Genomic DNA, 26652 nt, shown 5'->3' with positions numbered 1-26652 from the left:
CTGATTAAGTTTCTAGATGTTTTAGAGCAAATAATCATTTCCAGATGAAAGCAACAATAAGTGCAAAATGCATTTTTCCAATTAAATCTAAAATTATCCACATCACTTGGCTGTTGTCCACACACAGGTAGTTTCTATTTTGTGTGTGTGAGGTGTGGGGGAGGTTGGGGTGGGGTGGTGGTACATGTGCTTAGCCGCCCGGTTGTGTCGGACTGTTTGCAATGCCATGGACTGTAGAATCCATGAGGCAGGGATACTGGAGTGGGTTGCCATGCCCTCCTCTGGGAGATCTTCCCCATCCAGGCATGGAACCCAGGTTACCTGCATTGCAGGCGGATTCTTTACCATCTGAGCCACCAGGGAAGCCCAAGAACACTGGAGTGGATAACCTATCCCTTCTCCAGGAGATCTTCTCCACCCAGGAATCAAACAGGAGTCTCCTGCATTTGCAGGCGAATTCATTACCAGCTGATCTTCACCATTTTAAACATGGTATCCAAGACAAGATTAGAATACCTGTGCCATACCATCCTTGGATGGAGATGCTTGTGAAGCTGATGAACATATGAACAACAACAACAAAAAGTGTGATCCTTTTCGACAACATTCCACGGAAAGGAGTAACGAGGGAAATTAGGATCCTGAGTTCAAGAGGTCGCATGCCTACTAGAGGTGAAGGAGACAGACACTTGGACGTCTGTCTGCTTCATAGGAAGACATTTCATCTCAGAATAGTGCCCTAATAAACAACAGTTGGAGAAAATTGTCTGTGACATTCAAAGTAATCCTGAGTCTAAGAGGCTGAGAGAAGGAAGGGTGGAATTGTATTTCCTTGTGTAAAGCGAAAACAGCCGCCGTGAATAACAACCTCTTATACAGTCTGATATTTAAAGGGAATTGTAAGAAATCAAACTGTTCAATTTGGAACGAAGAGTGGCCGAAGTTACTGGAAAGCTCATGCCTGCAAGTCTGCAAAAATCACTGGCCAGGAAAGCAAAACTTTTCCAACACCCAATTTTAATATTGTGCTAAAGCCATTGACTCTGTGAAAAACCCCGAGTTAAATATGATCTCCACCACCACCCCCCCTCCGCCTCTCCCGCCCCCTTCTCTCTTAGGTTAGTGTTTGGGGGACCTGGAGGGGGCTGGAGCTTGGCCCCAACCTCGGAATTGCTGCCAAGGGCTTGTAACACAATCTCTCCCCGTTTGAAGGGTAAATCAGTGTCAACTGCGTTTGCTGTCCACCAGAAAAAGTAAGCATTTGACTTCCGCTCGGTCTGCGTGGACTGATGAAATGTAGGAAATCTGTTTCTGGCAGCGGGGCGGGGGTAAAAATCGTTTTCCCAAACAGCACCGAGAGGAGCCATCAGAGAAGTATGAAGAGGGGCCGTGCGGCTGGAGCTGCCGCCGCCGCCGCCGCCGGGCTGCCTGGGTGCGGAGAGCCGCTGCAGCAGCACGCGCGCAGGGAGGGGGCCGGCCCCGAGACGCCGCGCGAGCCCAGCCCGCAGCCCCGGCGCCGCTGAGCGCCGCCAGCAGCCCAGCTCCGGACGCGGGGTGAGCAGGCGGGCGGGCCCCGCTCGCAGACGCCGCCGCCGCCACCCTCTTGCCGCCGCGGTGCGCGCACTCTGCAGCCCAGCCCGGGGGACGGCGGGGGCGGTGGGGGCGTCCTGGCAAACAACCTCGGGCACGCGGCTGGGAAGGGTGGCGTGCTGCGGACTGCGGGACGGGCTCTGGCGCTGGGTGGGTGATCACTGCGGTCGGGGACCCGCTGACTCCCCGGAAGCAACCATGTGTTCCTCATCCCTATTGTGGGGGAGTCCCAGCGACCGCCGCCTAGAGAAGCCCCCGCTGGGGGCGGCTCAGCCAACCAGCGACCGAAGTAGGGACTTCTAATTAGCACGATCGTAAATGCACACTTAGGCAGTGGTGCAGAAGGGTCCCTCAGCGTTGTCTCTCATGGAGAAGAGGAGGGCGGAGGGGGGATGGTCTTAGTGGATGGATCCTGAGTGTTTTACTTGAGTCCAAGAGGACGGGATGGGAGGAAACAATGCGACACGCGCGATTTGGGGTGATGCTGTGTCCCACTGATGAGTTTGACAGAGTTGAGCTTTTATTACATGGATAAACAAACGCTAGGTTAGCCTATGAATCAACCTCCTTTGGGGAGATTTTTGCATCCAAAGAGCAAGGTTTTGAAATCTGGAATTGTTTGGGGAGCCGAGGAGCCAGCTTGGCTTTGGAGGCATTAACTATCCTGGCAAGATTAAATTCTATAAACCGAATAAACTGCCATTAGCCTAGCCCAGGGACTTCCCCGGGGGCTCAGATGGTAAGGCATCTGCCTGCAATGCGGGAGACCTGGGTTTGATCCCTGGGTTGGGAAGATCCCCTGCAGGAGGGCAGGACAACCCACTCCAGTATTCTTGACTGGAGAATCCTCATAGACAGAGGAGCCTGGAGGGTTACAGTCCATGGGGTCGCCAAGAGTCTGACGCGACTGAGCGACTAAACACACACACACACACACACACACACACACACACACACACACACACACACACACAGCCTAGCCCAGACATCCAGACATTTCTACTGTCTTATAGAGGAAACAAAAGCAGAGGTTAACAGATTCTGTTTTCTACCTTATGGTATAATGGGGTTACGAGGGGGAGTGGTTGTCCATTTTCCTCCCGTTAAACTGTTTGCAAATCAAAGCCTTTCCTCCCTACCACCTGTTTCATCTTCATCCTCTTACAGTCAAGCGTTTGCAAAATTTTACCATCTCTCTTGTCATCTCCTTCCTCTCCCCAAGATCCCTCTCCAGCAAAGCCAGATAAATTCTGGGAGATCTTTGCCCAGGAAATAAGATCTGCATGTGCACAGGAACACCCTTTAGGCCTTCTAGTATTAAATAAAGGCTCAGACAGGTCGGAGGTGCCAGCCAGGCAGAGGAAGTCCACCTTCCCTCCCCACCTATCCCCTGAGATTCACAGAGGCCAGGCTGAGAACCATCCCGTCTGCTCACTGCCTTTCTCTCCCAGCCTCTTAGCAGTGTGGACACTGATTAACTCCAGCTGGAATCTGGTTTGCCCAGCCTGTCTTTGAAATTGATCAATGAGTTCCTTCTCAAGGAATGCTCCCCCCTAACTGTGGAGGAGGAGGAGGTGGTGACTGTGGTGGTCCTCTCCAACATGGGCATCCTGGTTCTCAGTGCCTAAGACAAGGTAAGGGACAGACATCTGAGGCATGGGACAGCCTGCACATTGCAGGCTTTGCATATGCTCCCTGAGTGGGCTCTGAAAGCTTGCATTTCAGCTTGTGTGCTGCTAAACTTGGAGTTTAGTTCTTCATTTTAGCCCTAACCACCATACTTTTGAGATGTGGGTTGTACTTTGCTGGGAAATAAATTTACAAGACACACTTTCATCTGGTGCAAAAGGTTGTGTAATTGCCACTGAGTTTCCTAGTATCTTGGTAGAAAATCTTAGTTAAACTTGCAGTTATGGCACAATCTCAGGTCTTATATTCAAGTATGTTAGGCATAATTTTAGGAAGGCCAAAGTTACCTTGGTTGAAGCCAAACAATGAGACTCTAACAAATTTGTTTGCACGGGGAGTTAAAACTGGACCCTATGGTGAGGTTATTTTGGTATCTTTGTGGTTTTGATATGGTGGTACAGAGATCCTGCTGTTTCCTTTAATTTCTGCTAGACAGCTATCAAGATTTTCCACTCAGTGTTTTCTGACTAGAGAAAAGAACTGGAGGAAGGTAGAAAATGTCTCGTGGCAAAAAGAGTAAGATGCTTGTGTAATGTTTCTGTCCTAAGTCTTCAGAGTCAAGTCAGTTGAGTTTTTACTTATGCTCTCCCCTTACATGAGAGTACATATATATTCAACAGAATGTAGAACTCTGCTAACTCTCAACTACATTATAGTTATGGAAAACAGAAATCTTTTTTATTGCAAACAACGCACACGCACACACTGAACAACATCTTTTTATGAATTAAAGTTCAACTTAGATGAATTTGGATGTAAGTCCTTAAATATCCTAATTGATTAATGACTTTCAGATGGCTTTCTATTCAAATAAAGTCTGAAACTTTTCTGGTAGGAGTCCAAGAACGAGCTAAATTGTTTGAAAGAATGGTTTAGTAGAATTTAAAAAAAAACAGCAAAACTTTAAATATCTTTTATGCCAAGAAAATATAAGAAATTAATTCCCACTCAGTCTTAATTTTTCGGTCATGATTTGAGAAAGAATTATTATTGCAGGTGTACCATCATTTGGTTCAAGGCAAATCATCATGAGGCTCAACAGTAAGAAAGAGACTCCTGAAAGAGTTAGCATTCTTTGAGTGTTAGCATATTCTAGCAGGAGGGCTTGGATAGGATACATTTAATGACTGTAACTAAATAGACTTGTTACTTCGGCCAAAACATTGTAAGCCTACAGTCCCTTTTTAATTACCAGGAATTTGGCTGGTAAGTCTAAGATCCATTTGAGTTTAAGGATTTCATTACATAATTAGAAGAAGTAGTAACAAGTGTCATTTTGCCTTTATGCTTTGCACTTTTCAATTTCAGACAAGTTGCTCACTCCCCTTAGCCAGAAGCAAAGGTCCATTTACAAGATCTAAAATTACCTTCCTGGTTAAATTTTGGACTTTTATTCTCTGTAAAATTTTGCATTCCTGACATTGGTTGAGAATATATAGCTCTGTAGAGCTATTATTGGTCAGCCGAAATGAATCCCATAGATGTAAAGAACTCAGAGTGATGAAAGAGCCATCTAGAGCCACCCTTGGTTGTTAATTTTTTGAATCTAACTTGAAAGATATCATTTTCTATGTTGGGAATTTTGAAGAGTGTTTGGCTTAAGGTGTTTTTATTGACTTATTTTTCGTTTTAAAAGAGTATTATTGGCCTATCAAGTTTGTTTTATTCATGCTTTACTCCTATAACACACAAAACTGACTTAATAGAAGTGAGGTCAATGCTCTAAATTAGAACAAAGGTGGCCTTTAGTGATAGGACCCTTGACTGTGGGTTCATTAGCACTCTGTTTTAAATGGCCACAGTTAGGCATCTGTGTGTGCGTGTGTTGGGGGGACGGTGACATCCTGTCACATTTAATTTAAAGATATGTCATTCCCCGATCTTAATGGATTATAAGTCTTTGATGCTAAAATGAAGTGTAATATGTTACCAAAATTTGCTGTCAAAAACACATGTAAATTACTCATCTTGGAGCTCAACATTTCATTCATCATCTGGGGGTTTTCATACCTCTCAATATGAAGAAAAGTTGGGACTTTCAATTATTTATGGCTTTATTTCACCAATACTTTATCTTTGTTTTGGCTGTACCATTCCTCTTGCAAAATCTTAGTTCCCTGACCGGGGATTGAACCTGCCCCTCAGTAGTGAAAGTGCAGAGTGCAAACCACTGGGACTGCCAGGAATTCATCATCAATACTTTATCAGTTTTCATTTCTCCCCCTTATCTTTTGTCTTTTCTTAGTGATTTTGAGTTCTACAAAGTATCCCTATTTTGTTACAAAATCTCTTTTCTTTTTAAAATAAGTCAATGGAAGCTTTATTTTGGCATCTTTCCTATGGTGATGATTTCAATTTAGCAAGTATTTGTTGAATATAAAATATATGCCAAATGCTGACACAAATATTTCATTTTCACAAGTATACGTGAGGTGTTAGCCTCCATTATACATACTGGAAAACTCAAGTACAAAGAAAAAAAGTCGTAGGTCTAGAATAGAACAACTACTAAATGGCAAGGTGGTACAGCTAGTATTTGACTTCAGAACTTCTGATTCCAGCTCTAATATTCTCTTAATAAGGCTTCTTAACAGACCTAAATATCAGACAGTAAGGGTATGCTTATCACTTTGTTCTTATTTTTCTTTCTTTCCAATTTATTTTCCATGCAATAATGTGATTTTTTAAAATAACATCAACAAAGACTAGAGATAGATCAGAAACCATTTTGATTATAATCAAAGAACACCTGTAGGTGGTAAAAATGTCTAGGTAACTTTTCTTCAGAGTCAAAACTGATGTCTTCAACTGGGATTCTGAAACAACAGACTAAACCGAGTCTTTAAACATGTGATATTTTACTTATGGAGTCATTCATTTTTTCTTCTTCCCCCTGGGCTAGTTCAAGTCTCATCATATTCATAATGATTATTCCAGAATCACTTCTATGGAAAGAAAGAAAAAAATTACACACACACACACATTCTTTGAAGAATTTTGTATTAAATTTCTGCATGTTTTTCCCTTTAAGTTTTATTTTTCTGAATTCCAAATCCTGAAGGTTGATTTATCCATTTTTCGATAGACCCATAAAGTTTGGAGAAGACATAGAAGAAGCTTGTGAATCCTTACTCCTTTTTTTCAAAGCATAGATTTTGCTTTGTGTTACCAAAGTTACTTATCAAGTTTTAAAATATTTAGATTATAGAAATTTTAACAGTAACATCTTCCAGTATTTAGATATGTTCTAGAAGAAAGTTTTTTCTTTCTTCAAAACCTATTTTTTTTCAAGGCAGTGTATCATTCATCATTTCATTTCCAATCTTTAAAAGCTACCCCTTGGCATCTCTAGTGGTTTTCACATACTTTTGAATGTATTCAAAAGATCAGAAATGACCTTTTCCTTGTAATCTGTTCTTTGTGAGCTAATTCAACTCATTCAGATGGATTAAACATTTGTTGAAAATTATAAAATGTTTATAATCCTGTAATGATCTTTTTATCTGGATGATTTAAATTCATTTGACCTTTGCTCACCCCAATTTAATCCTTTCATTTGGAAACTGCTTCACCATGGGTAATTCTTGCACAGTTCAAATTTTGGTCCTGCTAGTTGGGTCCATGCCCATCTTTCCTGTTCATATCTCAGCCTCATTTAAATCCAAGACCACCAAGTAGTGACTCTCAGCTAAACCGTAGAGTCAAGCCAAGTTTGATGGTGTTTTAAAATGTGAAGAAAGGATCAGAAGAATTTGGATGAAAATACTAAGTTTTTTTCAAAAGGAGCTTAAACAAGAAGAGTTCCTTAAACAAGAGTCCCTATCTATGAGTGACTTTAGATGTCTACATATTCAGCATATGTTTAATCGTTTAACTTCTATCAGATGCCAATTACCCACTAAACCTTCTTTCTCCACCTTTGTCACCTGGGAAAATATAATTGTTTTTTTTCCATTTTTTAATATAATTTTGATTATACAAAACGCAGTATAACAAGCATTGCTGAATTATTGGTTTGACTTAATAATCATCTGTAAATATTAGAAGATAGTTTGAATTATATTTCTGGCAAAATATGGGACAGACTACATGAGAAATAAATGTGCCACTGTCAAGGAAAATAAAAACTTCACTGTTTAGAAGTATTGAGGGGACAGATTGTGTCCCTCTGGCTCACTGAAACTGTTACATGCCATTAGGCTTACTGTAAACTATCCCTTGATGAATTCTCTGCTGGACAATGAGCTTAAGAATTTGAGGTGTCCTTGCTTTTACAAAGCAGAATAGGACTCTGATGCTTCAGTGGAAATTACAGAGCCCATAATAGGATGTAGGTAAAGTTACTGAACTCCCACTTCTCACTTTCAGGAGAGTAGTGGGAGAGATTGTGTCTTGAGAAGAAAGGCATTTTAGAGGTAACCCTTTTAAGATTTCAATTAGTTATTTAAATGTATGAATCATGTGCTTACATGTATTATTAAAATGTTTGTTTCTGAGGCTAGCTTAGCTTGTAGGAATCCTAAACACCTACTGGGAGGTGTTTTGTTTTCCTGGGATTGGACCTATTTTTTAAAGAAGTAGGGCAAAAATATTTTAGGCTTATTTAGGCTGGTTTAATCACAGGTTTTGGAGAAAACTTTTAGGACTTTATAAGAATAATGTCATGATAAACTGCAAAAGAAGATGGACAATTGCAATATCCTGGCACCTATAATGACAATTTAATAGATTAGGGCAAGGTGTGTTAAAATATTGCACATTTTCACTCGTTACCACTTTAGAGATTTATACAAGATATTTTCAAAGAAAATTTATAGTAATTATTTTTTGCAAAAAAAGAATTATTCAAAGCATAATTTGTTTGGAAATGAAATTGTGCTTTTAAATTATATATTGATGGCACTTTTTAGGTATTTATTCATGCTCCCTGCAGCCTTTTCTAAGGCTGCAGCAAAATGTTTGGAAGACCATCAAATTTTACATTTTTGTGAATACCAATGTCTTATTTTTTTTTTAAGCTGTCTTTAAAAGACAAAAGTTAACCTAGGCTGAGAAGCGTTTGAGATTAATTGGAAAAGAATGCTATGTAAAGTTTCAAATTTTAAAACCAACAAGGCTATATACAACTTATACCAGTAAACTTAAAGTACCATTAGTAATAAATATAGCTGAAAACCCCATTATAGCATATAAACCTTACTTCTTGCCAGTTGCAAACATTTTCATTTTATTCAGTCATAATACATTTGGTTATTTTATAGGCACTATTTGCATATAGAATGGAGTTAAACACATAGTTAAACTTATGAGTTTATTACTTTACTGCCCCATTATTATATCTATAGTCTTAGGTCATATAAATAATGCAAAAAATGAAAGTCGTGTTACATTCAAGGCCAACTGTATATTCATACATTTTTCCCCCCTGCAACCCACTTTGAGGATTGTGTTACTCATAGGTGAGTGAATTTATTTCTTGTTGTGTAGATATATGTAATTACTTTTATGCTACAGATGATTACAAATAAACCCTGGTATGCAAAACTTATGGAGTGGGAAGGTACAAAGTAAGACTAAAGAAAACCTGTGATGCTATTTATTAGAATTAAGGTGTAATTCCTGAATTATAATATGGGTACTTGAGGGTGCTATTATAAAATGTGTCATTCTGAAAACAGTAATGGCAATGACAGTAATGACCCAAGTTCAAACCTGCCTCTGCCGTGATCTAACCATATGATTTTGGTTGAGTCACCATTCCCCTTTGGGTTTTGTTTCCATTAACTATATATGCATACTTATAGCAGATTCATCTTGTTTTTGCTGCAGAAACTAACACAACACTGTAAAGCAATTATTCTTCAATTAAAAATTTTTAAAAACATGCAAGCTCCCCTGTGTCCCACTCAACTCTTGTAAAGTGTAAGTATATGATTGCTTGGCCATCTGTAAAGAACCAAGTACTATGCTTAATCTCATAGGTAATAGTTTGAAGAGTATTGATTATATGTTGATAAGAAATTTCCTAAATACTGTCATTGCTGGTATTCAGCCCTAAAATTCTGTGGAAATTTATGGTTTCAAAAATTAACCCAAACAATGGAGGTTTACAATTTGGATACCAAAATTTTAATAGAATTTCTTGCTTTCAAAATTGACTTTTTTCCAGATATGATGTTTCACACATGCGTAGAGCTTACTGTTTGATTTTTCTACTTGACCTTTGATTGCTGCTGTTTCTGACCAAGTAGTTGGTCAAAACTGACAAGGGCCAGCACTGATAGAGCAAACAGTGTTTCCTGGGGGGTTAATAATTAATAACCTGACTTGTCATCCAAACGTCTGCAGACCCTGTTCCTTACTGTGCCATTTTTAGCAAGGTTTTAACAAGAGAAGTCTGTGTAAAAAGCAATTGCTCTTTTGTTTCCAAAACAGGTATTACAAGTGGATAAATAATGTGCACTGCTCTGAGCCCAAAGGTACGCAGTGGGCCTGGCCTTTCTGATATGCATCAGTATAGCCAGTGGCTGGCCAGCAGACATGAGGCTAATTTGCTGCCGATGAAAGAAGATCTGGCCTTGTGGTTAACCAATCTGTTAGGTAAGGTTATAAGACCTCGTTTTGTCAGCAAAGATAACAAGTTTATTTCCCCTGCTCCTGTAATATCCTTCTCCTAAGCATGTGACAGCACCTTAGAAAGAAAAACTTTCATCAGTTTCATTTTGCATCTGGGATACCTGCAGCACATGGAAAATTTAAATGAATTTCCCAATGTCTCTTACAGTAATTGTGCTTAGTTATTCCAATATAATGCATTGGAATGTGGAACTATGTGGTCAAATTGCTTATTTTATCTACACGCTTGCTGATCTGATTTATTTTTACTTTTCTTTCATGCAACTGGCCAGTTTGGCCTATTCTTTCGACACTGCACATGAGCCACAGTCTGTGAAATCTGGCTTCTAAAACTTGGTTTCTTTGCTCTCGTTTTATAATACATCTTCTGTTGTTTAGTCGCTAAGTCATGTCCAACTCTCTAAAACTGCTGAAAACCCAGACTCTGGAACAATGACTCCTCTCCTTTGTCCAAATAAGCTGACTGGAGTCATCCAAACTTGACCTAAAATTTTTCTTTTCATTGCACTTTTATTTTTTAAATACTTTTCCAAAAGAACTGTCTATGAGAAAAATACTGCCTCCTGCTAAAGCTGCCTCTTTTTTTTGTTTTGTTTTGTTTCTACTGTGCTGGCATAGTCATAGAATACAATTTCAACCATGTGCAAAGTAGAATCATACAGTTAAAGGATCATCATATAAAACAATACTATTTCACTAGTAATTTTTCACAGAGGACAAAATTGATTTAAGCCCTGAGAAAAGGATCCTTATAGAGTTCATAAAATATAAATATTGAAAATACATAGGATTTGCATAGTGCTTTATCATTTACAGAAAGGATTTCACCAACATGATCTTATTATTGAAAGGATTCCTTCAAGGTAAGTGTTATTCTCACTTGTTAGCCACTGAAACGAAAGAGTTTAAGAGAAGAGCACCCTGCGGATCTGAAATTTTAACAAGGTTTTGCGAGGTTTGAGCACCCTTTAGCAAGATTTTTGTTTTTGCTCATCATGGCCCTGGATTTTTATGTTGCTTTTCATTTTTTAAGCCTTTATCCTAGAGTTGGATATTTCCTTTTTCCTCACGTTTTCAACAGTTTTATGTCATCTAACTAGAGCTACCAGATATAGAAATGCAGGCGGTATCTTTTGTGAGGAAGCCTAATTAAGGGGTGAGAAGAGAAATGTAGAAGGCATCCTTACCATCCATCACACCCCAGAAATAACCTCCACTGTGCTATGGAACTGTATCCACCAGAAGGAAGGGCCATCTTTCATTTATCCAAGGGAAAAGCATTTATCTCCATTATACAGAGGAACTCAGTTTAACTTAAACAGATGGGTTTCCTCCCTTTTTTGTGTGTTGACTGATTATTGTTATATTAGCATTTTATTGACTTCAAGCTGCTTTCAGATATGGGCTCTCACAAGCATGGCAGTGTATAAAGTAAGGCACAGACTTGGCATAAACTGCCTGTGTTTGAACCCCAGATCTGCCAATTACGAGCAGTACAATCTTGGGCAAGTTATTTAATCTCTGTGCTTCAGTTTCTTCATTTATGAAGTGGTAATGAGAGTAGAGTTGCAGTGAGATTAAATAATTAAAATATGTACACTACTTAGAATAGTGTCTGACATAAACTCTATGTGTGGTGGTGTTATTCCATTTATTCAGTCTGGTGATACAATTAATTTGATATGGTGAGTAAGTTCATTCATTTATTCGATAAATATTTGAGTATGCAGCAGCATAATGTATTATTTGAATAAAATGAACTCTGGAATCAGAATGCTTGAATTCAAATCTCATTTCCATCACTTACTAGCTTTGTGATACCAGATAAGTATCTGAATGTGCTTGGGTTTTGTCATCTGTTAAATAAGTGTAATACTAGTACCAACCTCAGAAGGACTGTTGTAGAGTCAACTGAGATGATCAGTTTTAGAACAAGGTCTGGCATATAGTAATCAGCTAACTGTATGGTAAATACTAGCTTTTGTGTTTATTGTATTGCAGCACAGTCTTGTGAGTACTAGAGGGTGGAGTGGTGATTAGGAATAGGCAGATTGCCTGTTCTTATAGAGCTCGGAGTAGATTGAATATGAAATTAATATTTAATAAGTGGCAATGAATGATTAATTGGATTGCTATAAACTGTATAAGATATAGATTGTAATAAGAACATAAAAACAAGGAGGTGGGAGTGAGGCAAATAAACAAATAAGGGCTTGGGGAAATCCTTTTTAAGGGGCTTCCCTGTTGGCTCAGACAGTAAACAATCTACCCGCAATGCCTGAGACCTGAGTTCGATCTCTGGGTTGGGAAGATCCCCTGGAGAAGCGAATGGCTACCCACTCCAGTGTTCTTGCCTGGAAAGTCCCTATGAACAGAGGAGCCTGGCAGGCTACAGTCCAGGGAGTTGCAAAGAGTCAGACACGGCTGAATGACCTTCACTTCACATATTGTAAACTGAGATCTAAAGAATAATTAATAGCTAAGCAGACAAATCATGGGAAAGAGCCTGGATAGAGAGAATGGTATGTGTGGGATAGGAAGGAGTTTGGTGTGTTGTAAGAACAGAATGAAAGCTTATGTCAACAGCATAGATTAAAGGAGAGGGGCAGGGAGATATATGAGATTTGTTGGAGCTAGAGCATATAGTGCTTTGAAGACCAGGTTGAGGAGCTTATAATTTATTGCATGATCAATGAGGAATCCCTGAAATGTTCTAGGCAGGGAGAAATCATGATTAACTAGAGTATAGCCTGATTACACAGGTATGTTTCAAAGTCCCATGATTTTTCATCAGAAGCATTTTATTTGGTGAATGTGATCATTTACAAAGTAGCTTGATCAGTGTGAGCAGCCCAAGACAGCCTCAAAGAATAGAGAGTCAGTGTATGTGTAATGGAAATATCCTTGGACTAAAAGTCAGGAGACCTGGCCTCTAACTGGGAGTCAGGAGACCTGGCTTCTGGTTCTGGCTCTGGCACTTGGTAGGAAACTTGCCCAAAGTCGCTCAGCTATCTTTTCTGGGCTCAGTGTCCCCAACCATAAAATGAAGGGATTGGAGTAGACGATCTCTAATGTCCATTCCAGTTCCAAAAGTCTAAGTTTCCAAGAAATCCATCTCTTAAGACCCAGTTTAAAATCATCAATAGACACAAACAAGGAGAAACCAATTTACACAAATGAATAATCCTTCTTTTAAAGAATAAGAAGGCTAATGTTTTTAATATTAGTTGTTGGTAACACAAATGCAACCAATAGCTTGTGAAATTTTCTCAGGAAAAAAAATCTTAAAAGTATCTCAGAGTACTACCTTCTGTTAACTTGAATTTATAAAAGTAGAAAATAATAGATTTTAAATAAATATCCTCATGCTAACTTGGAAAGTAGACCAATAGCTTGAGATTATTTAAAATGATAAAGCATTCAGAGGTAATAAAATACATTATGTTCTAGAATGGTGATAATAAGGAAGGGAGAAAAATATATGGCTATGATACAAGATATTTTTATTACACATAATAGATATAATTAACATTCATATATTTTAGAAGGGAGCCATTAAAGCAAATTTTAAGATTATTTTTGCTAGTCATTTGGTCACCTCAGAAATATTTGCAAGTTTTATTATACAACCTCCTTTCAATTTTTAATTTTTATCTTCTTGAAGGTTAGGGATAGTTGGTTGAAGCCTAGAGACAGAAGGTTGAAAGTAGTTTCAAAATTCATCTGATCTCCCAATAAAGCATTTGAATTTTTTGGTGAGGTAGAAATTCACATACTAAATTAAAGCTTTTAACAAGATTTTACCATTGTAGTTTGGACCTTACTTGTGGAAAGATTTCTTATTTCTTTTTAGTAATATTTGACTAAACTGTAACTTTTTTCTTCTGTGTATTTCAATAAATATTAATGATAGTCTGAATTCATATTTTTTGTTCCCATATATACATTGAAAGATGGAGTTTCTTAAAGAACACTCATTTTACATTCAGGTTTTTGGGTGGATAAATATTATTTGATAGAGAAGAAAGTTGTTTCACTGATTCGCAGACCAATATTAAAATTTATGCCATAAAGTTCAGTTCAGTTCAGTCGCTCAGTCATGTCTGACTCTCCGTGACCCCATGAATTGCAGCACGCCAGGCCTCCCTGTCCATCACCATCTCTCAGAGTTCACTCAGACTCACGTCCATCGATTCTGTGATGCCATCCAGCCATCTCATCCTTGGTCGTCCCCTTCTCCTCCTGCCCCCAATCCCTCCCAGCATCAAAGTCTTTTCCAGTGAATCAACTCTTCACATGAGGTGGCCAAAGTACTGGAGCTTCAGCTTTAGCATCATTCCTTCCAAAGAAATCACAGGGTTGATCTTCAGAATGGACTTGTTGGATCTCCTTGCAGTCCAAGGGACTCTCAAGAGTCTTCTCCAACACCACAGTTCAAAAGCATCAATTCTTCAGCACTCAGCCTTCTTCACAGTCCAACTCTCACATCCATACATGACCACAGGAAAAACCATAGCCTTGACTAGCCGGACCTTAGTCGGCAAAGTAACGTCTCTGCTTTTGAATATGCTGTCTAGGTTGGTCATAACTTTTCTTCCAAGGAGTAAGCGTCTTTTAATTTCATGGCTGCAGTCACCATCTGCAGTGATTTTGGAGCTTCCCCCCCAAAAAAGTCTGACACTGTTTCTACCGTTTCCCCATCTATTTCCCATGAAGTGATGGGACCGGATGCCATGATCTTCGTTTTCTGAATGTTGAGCTTTAAGCCAACATTTTCAATTTGCAATAGCTAATTTTTAGACTAAAATTTGGGCTTCCCTGGTGGTGCAGTGGTAAAAGAATCTGCCTGTCAATGTAGGAGACACAGGTTTGATCCCTGGGTTGGGAAGATCCCCTGGAGCAGGAAATGGCAACCCACTCTAGTATTCTTGCCTGGAAAATTTCATGAAGAGAGGAGCCTACTGGGCTACAGTCCATGGGGTAGCAAAGAGTCAGATACAACTAAGCACGCACATATGGCAATGGCAGACTAAAAATTTTATATTATGATATAAACCTGTCTTATGATAAATAGTGAAGGTGAATACATTTTCATAATAGTTAGAATTTGTTTGTGAGGTAGCATACCAGTCTGATTCATAAGAAAATCACCAGGTGATATTTACTGACTACTCCTATATCTCTGTAGTCCAAGTATGGTTTCTAGTAGCTAGCACTGTGGAGTTTTATGACCAATATTTAGAAAAGACAGCCAAAGAAACCTGAAGCAAAAGAATTTTGCCTCTTAAACATTTATCTGGCCATTATCCCTTGCTATATATTAAATATACACATTTGATTTTTATTTTAGGCTTTCTGTTTTTGTTATTTTTGTTCATGATTTGTTAATTAACTATGTCCTTCAGACATATTTGAACATCAAATGATTATACAAATAAACCTTGGAGAAAGACTTGTCACTTTGAGTAAGCAGTATGTTATTAAATTAATAGCCCCAGATTATAGCAACTACTTATCATTTAAATAGATGAGACACAGTCTATGTATTTCATGATTTGGGGGCTTAGGCTTCCCTGGTGACTCAGTGGTAAAGAATCTGCCTGCAATGCAGGAGATGCAGGAGGCACACGTTTGACTCCTGGGTGGGGAAGATGCCCTCGAGGAGGGCATGGCAACCCACTCCAGTATTCTCGCCAGAAAATCCTGTGGACAGAGGAGCCTGGTGGGCTGTGAATAGGACATAACTGAAGTGACTGAGCATGCATGTACACATCATTGTTGATGGTCTACTGAAGACTGTTGTTGACTTAACTTTGAAATAAATATACTAACATGCTGCTGCTGCTGCTAAGTCACTTCAGTCGTGTCCGACTCTGTGCGACCCCAGAGACGGCAGCCCACTAGGCTCCTCTGTCCCTGGGATTCTCCAGGCGAGAACACTGGAGTGGGTTGCCATCTCCTTCTCCAATGCATGAAAGTGAAAAGTGAAAGTGAAGTCGCTCAGTCGTGTCCGACTCTTCGCGACCCCATGGACTGCAGCCTAGCAGGCTCCGCTGTCCATGGGATTTTCCAGGCAAGAGTGCTGGAGTGGGTTGCCATTGCCTCCTCCATATACTAACATAAATGTTCTCAAATTATTTATTTAATTTGTATTTCTTTAATCATTTGAAAATGATGGTCTACCTTTATCTTCAATTACTTGTTTAATAACACCACATGAATCACATGGGAGTATGCTTTTGAGACAAGATTGTAGGTGTTAAACATCACAGAAATTGATATTGTTCTTAAGGATCTTAAATTGTTAGAATATAGGTGTATATGTTTGGATATATGCAGGGACTTTGAGTAAATCAAAAGATATATTACAAATCAAGCAAAGCTAAATTGATTTTACTTATAATTAGAAATGCAGTATGACAGTTGATGTTATAGTGATTTCCCCTTTCTTAGACTTTTCTACATGCACATAAAAGAAAATTCAGTTGTTATATACTTACTGTGATCAATATATTGGGTTGGCCAACAAGTTTGCTTGTGTTTTTCTGTACCATCTTATGGAAAAACCTGAATGAACTTTTTGACCAACCTATTTTAATATTTTTATTTTTTTCAGTTATTTCTAAAAATCCCATTTTTAGCATTAAAAAGTTAAGCACCTATTTAGTGGAGTTGCTGCTGTCTAACAAGGTAGGAACAGCTCTCTTTTCTTTTTTCGTAAAACCATTTTACTAAGTACTTACCCTGCAGAGAGCGCATATTCCTGATGTAGTCAATAAAAATTCCTTAGGAAAGGTGGTGTCTTATGCTAGTTCAGAAGTTTAAAGAATCAAGTTTATGTTCACAAGTTGACACCTTTCAGAGCAGTTACTCCCTAATTCTTTTCACCCAACTTTTCCAATGGAAGCGACTCTGTCTTTTCTTGATACAAATGACGGATAGACTCTGAATCTGTGTGGAGCAGGTGCTGATCTAGGGTTTCTGGGTATAATCAATCATTTCCTATTTTACAACCTTTACATTTCAGTCTCAAAACACTAATCTGCATTGATAGCAGACAAGTTGCTTTGAGTTCTCTAATTGGAGAAGTAGACCATGATTGAGAGGTGCAGTGGAGATTGGAGTAGAATTTGATCATATCTGGATCACTCTTAAGATAAAATATACCGGTTTTCTTATGCAATGAATCAGGCTACATATCAGGGCATGCGTGTGTTTGTGTTAAGTTGCTTCAGTCATGTCTGACTCTTTGTAACCCTGTGAACTGTAGCCTATCAGGCTTCTCTGTCCATAGGATTCTCTAGTCAAGAATACTGCAGGGTTGCTATTTCCTATTCCAGGGGATCTACTCAACCCAAGATGGAGCCTGCATCTCTCATGTCCCCCTGCACCGGCCAGTGGGTTCTTTACCACTAGCGCCACATAAAAAGCCCTTCCGTATCAAAGCATGCCTAAATGGTATTCTCCATCATTCACCAATCTGAAAGGTGGACTGCTGTTCATTTCTCGGCACCACTATCTTCAACCCCATTCTGTCTTGCTTTTTTTTCTGAGGGAGTTTCTAGAGAGAAAGATTCTGTGAAGTTTTCTACAAAGAAAAAGACAACTGCATTAGAGAGAATGCACTATTATAGGAAATAGTTATTTGTATATTTAGCAAATACTAACCAAGCATGATGGTTAAGAACATAGACTCTATAACTACTTTTTGGGTTAAAGAGCCAGATTCACTGTGTGAGCTTAAGCAAGTTATTTAATCTAAACACATCAATTTCATCATCTGTAAAATGGATACAATATAAACACCATGCAGTTTTGTGAGATTAAAAACATGAATTCATGTAAAGTGCTTGACATATAGTGAGAACTCAAATGTTAAATATCATTATTAGATGCTGTCATATTTTAGGAAACTGCTAACTTACTAGGAGGAAAACGTTCTTTCCTAGCAACATAAAAGTGATAATCTTTATGGAAATGATGGCTAGCACTCATTTCTGGGAGAAATACACTTGTATGTACAAGTATGTGTGCTGATTTTAGTCACCTGACAAAATATTTCAGGTAGATGATTATTTCATATCACTGTACCCTCATATTTTAGGAGGAAGTGACTGATCACAATATTTAGCCAACCTCCCTGATCTCTGTCTACTGGCACTGGTCATGACTGAACTGATGGTGTGAAGATCAAAGTCCAGAATTATGAACCCAGAAAGTAAAGATATTTCTTCTAGACTTGGCTATTTGGGGTTTAACCTTCAAGCCAATAATATAGACAACCCAGTGTGGGCTGGTACTCCACCATGATTTAATTGTATCTGTTCATTACCCCTTCTTTCCCTAATTATACAAAAAAAAAAAAAAAAAAAAAGGAAAGATAGGATTGGGGATGGAATAAGTCTATGACACTAGAATCCTGCTGTTTCTAGCATGCATCATCTAATGTCTCAAGCCAGCTATACAATTTATCTTAAAGATCTGGTTCTGCCTAGCAGAGATTTAACTTTGTTTAGCTTTCACTTGAGAAATTGTAATTAGTGATTCATAGTCTATTCTGTTGGATTTGTTGTGATTAAATTCATCTAACTTTATATTCTGTTTTTAATATATTTTTGGTAATATTAATGCAGAAAGTATGGTAATATATCCTCCTATATAAGGATTATAGTTGATTTCTTAAAATTATATACTATATTTAAAGTATATATTTTATGATTCTTAATTGTTTGATGGAAAATATGTTATATGTGAAGGTTTAAAAAAATTCTCTGCTTGCATTTTTCCTTCATTTGAGTCATACACTTCAGCTATAAAGTATGTAATAGTGTCTGCTTGAGCCAAAAGAAAAAGTCCCACCTTTTGGAGCTATAAAATATACAGAATTGAAAGCTGGCACCTAATATATTTTTCACTAGGTACAGATGTTCAACGTAAAATTCCACAAATATTCATGAAAAACAGGATAACAAAAATTTTTTCAGGTATAATTCAGAAAAAAATAAAAGTCATACCAAAAGGTAAATTGCTAATGACTTTTTAATGAACGCCATTTTTCTTTTTATGACTTAGAAGTTCTTTTAAATTTACTGTACCCTTGTCACTTAACACTATAATAGAATCTTTAAGTTTAGGCAAAGTTTACCTTCTTTACCTTGACATATTAAAAAAAATATTTCTAATATTTATTTTTTATGCTTGTTTGTAAAATAACTTTCTTATTATTGTTAGAAATGCAATATAATATGGTGAATATATAATAAAAATTCTGTTATGCTGGCTTTTTGTATCTTGAGACTACTACTTTAATTCCTTAATTGAGTTGAACTGCATACAATTTTGAAATAGTAATAGTTCTGTATAGACTATCTCTGTGGTGAGTACTTAGAGCTACTGATGTTTTGCCACCTGCAGAAATCATTATCCTAACTGAGGGCTAAAATGTGAACTATCCAGTAGGGAAAAAAGAACATAAAAAAAGTAATTCTTTTTCCTCTTTCACCTGCCCTTCCCCCACACACTATAAAAAAAAAATCATTTAAAACAGATGTTTCTTAAAGACCAAATGAATTAGATATTGTGAGTTTAACTTTAAGCCAGTAGTTTATCTCTTGTTCCAGTTGGTTTATATTTATCTTAAGTGTTCGCAGAATTGAACTACATACATTTTTCTCAAGATAAAATGTAATCCTATGACTCTCTGTGTAAAACTTTAAAATACCTCCTTTTTTATTTTTTTTGCCTCAACTACTTTTCACGAAAATAATACCCAACATTTTCTCAGAGTTTTACAAGAGTTTGTTTCTTCATTTGTTAATTCACATGCCCACTGAACAAATTTACTAGGTGCATTCTATGTAAGTAACATTCTGCTTACCTCTCTAGGAACACACATGCAAAATGATACATACCTCAAAAGGGTTTTAATGTACTGATGATGACAGGAACTTTATGCAAAACATATCAGCCATAAAGGAAGTTTGATGAGTATCAGACTGAGTGATACTCATGAGTATGAACATATAGAAAGGCAATCAATTGTGCTCGGAGAATCTCTCTGGATTTCTAATTAAAAGTAGAATTTGGCTAGGCAGATAAAAGCTAAGGGGGTGTTGCAGGCAGAGGCCATGCCTAGAACAAAGGCATCAGAGTGGAAATGGCAAGGTCTGCTAATGGACCTGGGAAGGCAGGGTGCAGACCAGGAGCAGGGTATAAGGAAGTTCAAATAGAAAGGTTGACTAGCAACATATGAGAAGACTTAGTATACTGGGTTAAAGTGTATATGTTTTATCTTTTAGGTAGAAGAGAAGATTAGGGACTATGCCACAAAGATGAAGATTGACTCAGTGAGGATTGTGTTTAGCAATATTAACTTTGGTGGTGATATGGAGATAGAAGTTGAGGATTTGAAGACTAGTCATTGCTCTTGTTGATAGAGTTTAGGTATCAGATTATGAATTTTTTTATTAAGATTATGGTTCTAGAAACAGAAGGAAACATGTATTCTGACAATTAGAAAACTAGGAAAAGGAAAGCACTTTGGGAAGGGAGTTTTGAGGAACATTTAAGAAAGAGATTAATGGTTTTATAGAGCTGAGGGGATGAAGCAATCAAGAGAGATAAAGAATACAGTTTCTTTGGGGGGAGACAAAAATGTACTAACATTGACTGTGATGATAATTGTACAATTCTGTGAATATATTAAAATTCATTGAATTATGTACTTTAAATGTGTGAATTATAAGATATGTGAATCATATCACAATAAAGCTGTTACAAAGTGAAAGAAAAACAGAAGAAAATATACTTTGAGAGCATGTAAGAAAGAAGGAAAATAACTTTTACCCATTGAAATGTCGGGGATGGATAACTGTGAATCATGTTCCTAAGAGTGGTAATTGAAGCTATGGATGTTTGTGAGGATAGGCAAAAAAGCCGAGATATAAACCTAATAATTCCATACTTTAAGCACTGGGTCAGAAAGGGGAAGAATGGTTAGAGGGATAGTGCTTTCTTATAGAGAGTTTATTACTTGCATTAACTTTACCCGTATTATAGTGTCAACTTAAAAAAATGGACAAAGTGAGAGTTGTGAGTTAAGTTTCATTTGGGGCCAAATGAGGACTGTGGCCAAGAAGACAGCACCTCAGATCGCTCTGAGAGACTGATCCAAAGAGGCAGGGAGGAAAGGTCAGGACATATGTGATTTTGGTGAAAGGAAATACATGCAATCAAGTACATATTTTTCCAGATTTCTGCTAGTCTCATGAAACTTTTTGCTAGTCATGAGAAACAGTGGCCACTGTGAAGGATTTTAGTGTTTTCCTAGATATGAGGGGTTTTCCCTGGTGGCTCAGAGGGTAAACAATCTGCCTGCAATGTGGGAGACATGGGTTCGTTCCCTGGGTTGGGAAGATCCCCTGGAGAAGGAAACGGCAACCCACTCCAGTATTCTTGCCTGGAGAATCCCATGGATGGAGGAGGCTGATAGGCTACAAAGAGTCGGACACAACTGAGCGACTTCACTTTCCTTTCCTAGATATGAGGAGATAAAGGAATTGGGCTCATAAAGAGATCAAATTGAGACCAAAGGAAACCATAAAATTCCGAAGAAGCCATTTTTTTTTCCAGTGATCTCCTATCCCAGATATGTAACTCAGCGGGAAATGGAATTCTGATGGTTAAAACTGCATCAAATATGTTGGCATGAGTGTCACATTTGGGTTGGGGAATGATTGTGCTTTTATAAGACTTCTTTTTGTTATTGCAGGGAAGGAAATTACGGCAGAGACTTTTATGGAGAAGTTGGATAATGGTGCCTTGCTCTGTCAACTTGCAGAAACTGTGCAGGAGAAATTCAAAGAAAGCATGGACACTGCCAAGCCCACCAAGGTAAAAGATTACAAGGCAAATTCATTCACTGTCAGATGGCGGACTGCATTTGTGATAGCCTACAAATTGAGTTTAATTGGAGGATTTTGTTGTGAATGGATTCATTAATTCCTCTATTAACAACAAAACATGGAGGGTGCTTTCTAATTAGGTAACATGTTATTTGCACTCAAATTACAGATGATCCTTTTGGTTAAGTTTAATTAAATAGAAGGTTATGGAAATTGATGGAATTAATAGGAAACAAATACTGTATATAAACTGGTTGAATTTGATATATTGATTTAAAATGTAGCAAAGAAATAATGTGTCATCAGGCAATGAACAAAATCTAGCTAAGAAAGACATACTGAATAGGTCTTTGTTTCCAAATAGAATTATTATGGCTATATATTAGAACAAAATATCTAGAATATGTAATTTTTTGCTCTTTTTAAGTAAGCAGTAGATTGAACTAAATAACTGGACAAATTATTTTCTTTCTGATTGTTCAGATATCTTTTCTGCACATTGTTCTAATACTTTCCCTAGCTATTATAAACACATAATAAAAGTGTGGTGTTAGTTATTTTTGAAGGGAACATGTAGATGAAACTTTTCTTAATTTTACACAGAGAAGGAAAAGAGGTAAGAAAAAATGAGGTTAAAATAATATTAAGACAGCTTAAAAGGAAAAGAAAAAGAAAAACTTTCTGCAACTCTGGCAAAAGAAAAAGAAAAGCTGATTATGTAAAGTTTCTTTATGATTACTGAACTAAAAACCTAAACAAAAGATCAAGCTCCCTGAATTAATATATCTCTTTTTATAGCACTGTAGTTAGTTTGGGGATAAATTTTTCTTTAGTTTTTTATATCAGTCTGTAAAGAATTACATAGTATACAAAGCTCCTCCATTTTTTTTTTATCATCTTAAAAACAGCTCTGTGAAAGTGTTAGTTCAGTGGCTCCCAAACCTTGCTGGGCCAAGGAATCACCTGAAGATCTTTAAAAACTGTGGGGCCTGGCTCCTTCACCTGAACATTCCAATTTAATCCATATGGAGAGGGATCTGGGGGTTGGGGTATCTAAACAACTCTGCAGGTGATTCTGATGTGCAGCAAAGTTTGGGAACCACTGAGTTCATTTTTCTGTATTTAGATGCAGATTAGATGATTTGTGAAAGATCACTCTGCTAGTAAATGATGGAGCAAGAACTTGGCATAGAGGTCCTCTTTCCAAGTCAAGTGCTCTTTCATTTTGGTTCTCTGTGCATAGCTTAGACATGAAGAAATTGCTTATGAAAATACAAATTTAATATTAGAACTGTTAGGACACCTATTTCTCTCTGTGGCTTCCATTATAATGTAATTGGCCTCTACTTCTGTTCACTAATGTGAAAACATGATGCCTAGTAGGACAATGTGTATAGAAAATTTACTCTAAAATAATTAACAGAGGAAAAATAAGTTTTGTGCCTAGACTTGTTTGAAAGCATAACCTTATTTATGCAACCTCTATTTGTATTATTTATTGTTGAGAAAAGAAAGCTCATTGTCTCCTTATTAAGATCTTGAACTCTTCCAATTAACAAAGTGTAAACAAGGTACAGTTTTCTGGTTTTATTTTGTAAACTTCTGCTTTTTAAACCAGAAACTAAGATCCTTGAACAGAATTATAAGACTGTCAAGTGTAAGATAGCCCCCAAAGCATTACTCTGTTGCACAAAGGCTTTGATATTGAACAGATTTTGCTTGGGTTCTAGTTTTATTATTTATTGAGTGGGTGTGTCTGAGCCTTGGCTTCATTATCTGTAAAATAGGATTAAAAAGCATGTTTTTGTGCCTCCCAGAGAGTATGACACAAAAAAACTCATGATAAACATTACCTCTCTTCCCCATTTGAGAGAGTTAAAAGATCCTGATGAGAATTTTAGATTAACTAGAGGAAATCAGAAAAAAAGTATTTTGTGAAAGTTTAGAGTTAGCATGTAGCTGTTATATCCAAATATAAGTATATTTGCCCCAAATCTCCATAAAAATATGTAATATTGAGGATAGCTAGAGGTCAAGAGTTTGCTAGCTATTTCCTTTGAAACATTTATTTCTAATTATATTATTTTTATAATAAAACTATAAAATAAAAAGAAACAAAGGAAATTTTTCTTTCAAAGTGAGTAAAACTGCAACAGGATTTTATTAAACAACTTGAAGTACTTTCTTGACCCTAAGTCATTTGTTTAAGTGAATAAAAAACTCAAGTGTATTTTGATTATGATAAACATATTTTAGCATAAAAGCTCAATCATCATAATTAAACAAGTGTAGATTTTAAAAAACCCATTATGACCTAACTTTCAATGCTTAGAAAGTCAAATTTATTCTGAGTTAGAAGTTAACACAATTGCTTTTGACTGAATTGCCTTCTGTGCCCTTGGCAAAATTCATATATTTCACAACTTACTTCCAGAGTAGCTTAAATCAAAATAGCATGTGCTTTATTTTATGAAAAATGCAAAGACAGCTAGTTTTTCTTTTTTTTGAGTTTTACGAGAAATTTTCCAAAAGATGAAAAGCCAAATGGCTAATATCTTCATAGCTATTATTGTTCAAAATATAATTTTGTCACAATTCATGGTTTTTCAATCCATCTTTGTCTATAAACAGAAATAGTTGTTATATGAGATTCTACAACATTTGTTATTATTAAATCTAAATTTAAACCAGAATTGACTTACTAAAACCCAGGTAGTTGAGTTTAAATGGACTATTTCCCTTAGGAAAAAAAGGAGACTTTCAAATTAAAGGTTATAATATTGTTTGCTTACGTGTGTAAGTAATTATTTTCCACCTTGGCATTTTAAAATTTAAGAACAACTGTGGAAAAGATAGATGAGCTGACCAATTACTTTGCTGAATTGGTGAAACTGTTATGTTTAGGAAGATGTTGCTGCTGCTAAGTCGCTTCAGTCGTGTCTGACTCTGTGCGACCCCATAGACGGTAGCCGACTAGGCTCCTCTGTCCCTGGGATTCTCCAGGCAAGAATACTGGAGTGGAGGAAGATGTTAGAATTACTTTAAAAAATCAATAACAAATTTGATCCCATCTAAAGTCACGTAGTAGGAAATCCTTTGTAATTTTTTTACAGCAGCTTAAATCTCATGTTCTTATTCTCATAGTAATATTTTTACTTTTCCTGATTGATAGTTAATTTGGGAATTTTACAGCTGTGTAAACACATTAGAGTGAGTAAGTTATGTCTGGTATGTGTGAAGCATGTCTGTGTTAAGAGTGATTTAAGCACTATTAATATTTGCAAGTAAATTGAATAAATAGGTTAGACAGTTTACGTATTTAACATTTTAGTAATAAATGCATGACTCATAGCCTATTCTGACTTAATAAAATACCCTGAATGAAAATAAATTATATCCTACAATTCTTTCCAAGCATCAGTGGATCAATTTAAAAAATAGCCACTCTATGTTCTTAGCTGTGAGTAGTTAATCTTAGCCTTTGGGTTTTCTCATTTTGCATGGGAGTAATGCAGAGATTTCACAAAATTAGGCCATAGTTGGGTAGAAGCATTTGAGTCCAGTGGGCTGCAAGTGAATGTATAATTTGGTTTTGATTAGTTTAAATATACCATAATCTGATCAATTCATTATAAAAATAAATTTTAATAATCCAGGAGCTGAGGAAATTTAACAGTAAAAATCTGAACAGAATTAACTTTCCAATATCCTACTGAGATATGAAAACCAAAACAAGTGATAAGTCCAAGGTTAGGTTTTATGCCTTTTGACCCTTAGTTGCCTGACTCAACTTGGCATCTCCAATCAAAACAAAATAATCATTACATCAATATATGAACTTTCATGTCCCGGTCTAAAGAGTTCAATTGCAGGAACCCTTTCTTATTGTATATTTACTGTTTTTCTTCCCAGTCATAACTTGCTGATTCGTGTACACGATTCTCTGAACCACTGGGGCATTGACATGGTGCAAAAATATTCAAAAGATTCAACCTCTCTTTTTCTCCTAACATTCCTTTCTGTTTGTCTCATTTATCTTAAGAGACTCTACCCCAGACATCAGAGTTCCCCTAGGTTCAGAGCTTCCTTTGACTTCAAAGAGCCCTGGGTGGTTAGATCAGGTTTGAAGTACATGAAGGGAAAAAGAAAAAAAAAAAAAGAAGTTCTGTTACTTGGTAAATGCTGCATTATGCTCCAATGAAGGAACTGAGCTTTCAGCGTCTAAATGTGGAATCCAGCCCTTGTTTACGGCAAAAGGGAAAGAACATCCTAGTCAGATAGAATACCCAGAGTACATCTGCCCATCAAGAATACCTGGTTCTCTGAGCTGTGAGATCGCAGTATCTGAGGATGTTGTATCATCCAGGAATTAAATACGACATAAATATTAGAGTTTTTCCCCTCAAAAATCAATAGCACATTTTGTTGAGAGAATATCTTATCAAGATTGAATTCAGAGAAATTGAGAAATATGTGTGTATGGCTGATATCTCTGACAGAACAGGAAAGTTTGGTAGAAGTGATAAAAGGTTATTGAAAAGAAAATCTCAGCTGTGATTATTCTACAGGAATCTGTATCTAGCTATGCAACTAAAATAACTGAATATTTCTTAAGAAATCCATGATTTTGAAATGCCAATATATTATCAGTATTAAACCAACAGAGTAAATCATGACAAGAAGGAGGAAATATAGGTAGAATGATATAGAAATAAATGATTTTTGATGGGCTATCTTGCTGCCTGGGTTTGAGAAGAAAGAAATAGGAAAGTCAGTAATAAAGTCAAATTCCTTAGAACTAAAGGAAATAAATATAAATATTTTTACATTTTGA

The 26652-nt window shown here is 37.1% G+C and overlaps 1 protein-coding gene across 1 annotated transcript in view; it reads left to right on the top strand.

Moving 5' to 3' along the window:
* The window catches only part of GAS2 (growth arrest specific 2), a 139874-nt gene continuing 114534 nt past the window's right edge, over positions 1313 to 26652 (top strand). The window contains exons 1-3 of the mRNA XM_018043608.1: positions 1313 to 1554; positions 9715 to 9879; positions 21686 to 21807. Coding sequence (XP_017899097.1) covers positions 9735 to 9879; positions 21686 to 21807 — 267 coding nt within the window. The 5' untranslated portion in view covers positions 1313 to 1554; positions 9715 to 9734. The remainder of the gene's footprint in view (positions 1555 to 9714; positions 9880 to 21685; positions 21808 to 26652) is intronic.

Source organism: Capra hircus, chromosome 29 (assembly GCF_001704415.2).
Source record: "Capra hircus breed San Clemente chromosome 29, ASM170441v1, whole genome shotgun sequence".
NCBI classification, from domain to species: Eukaryota; Metazoa; Chordata; class Mammalia; order Artiodactyla; family Bovidae; genus Capra; species Capra hircus.
This window is presented reverse-complemented; position numbering and strand designations above follow the sequence as displayed.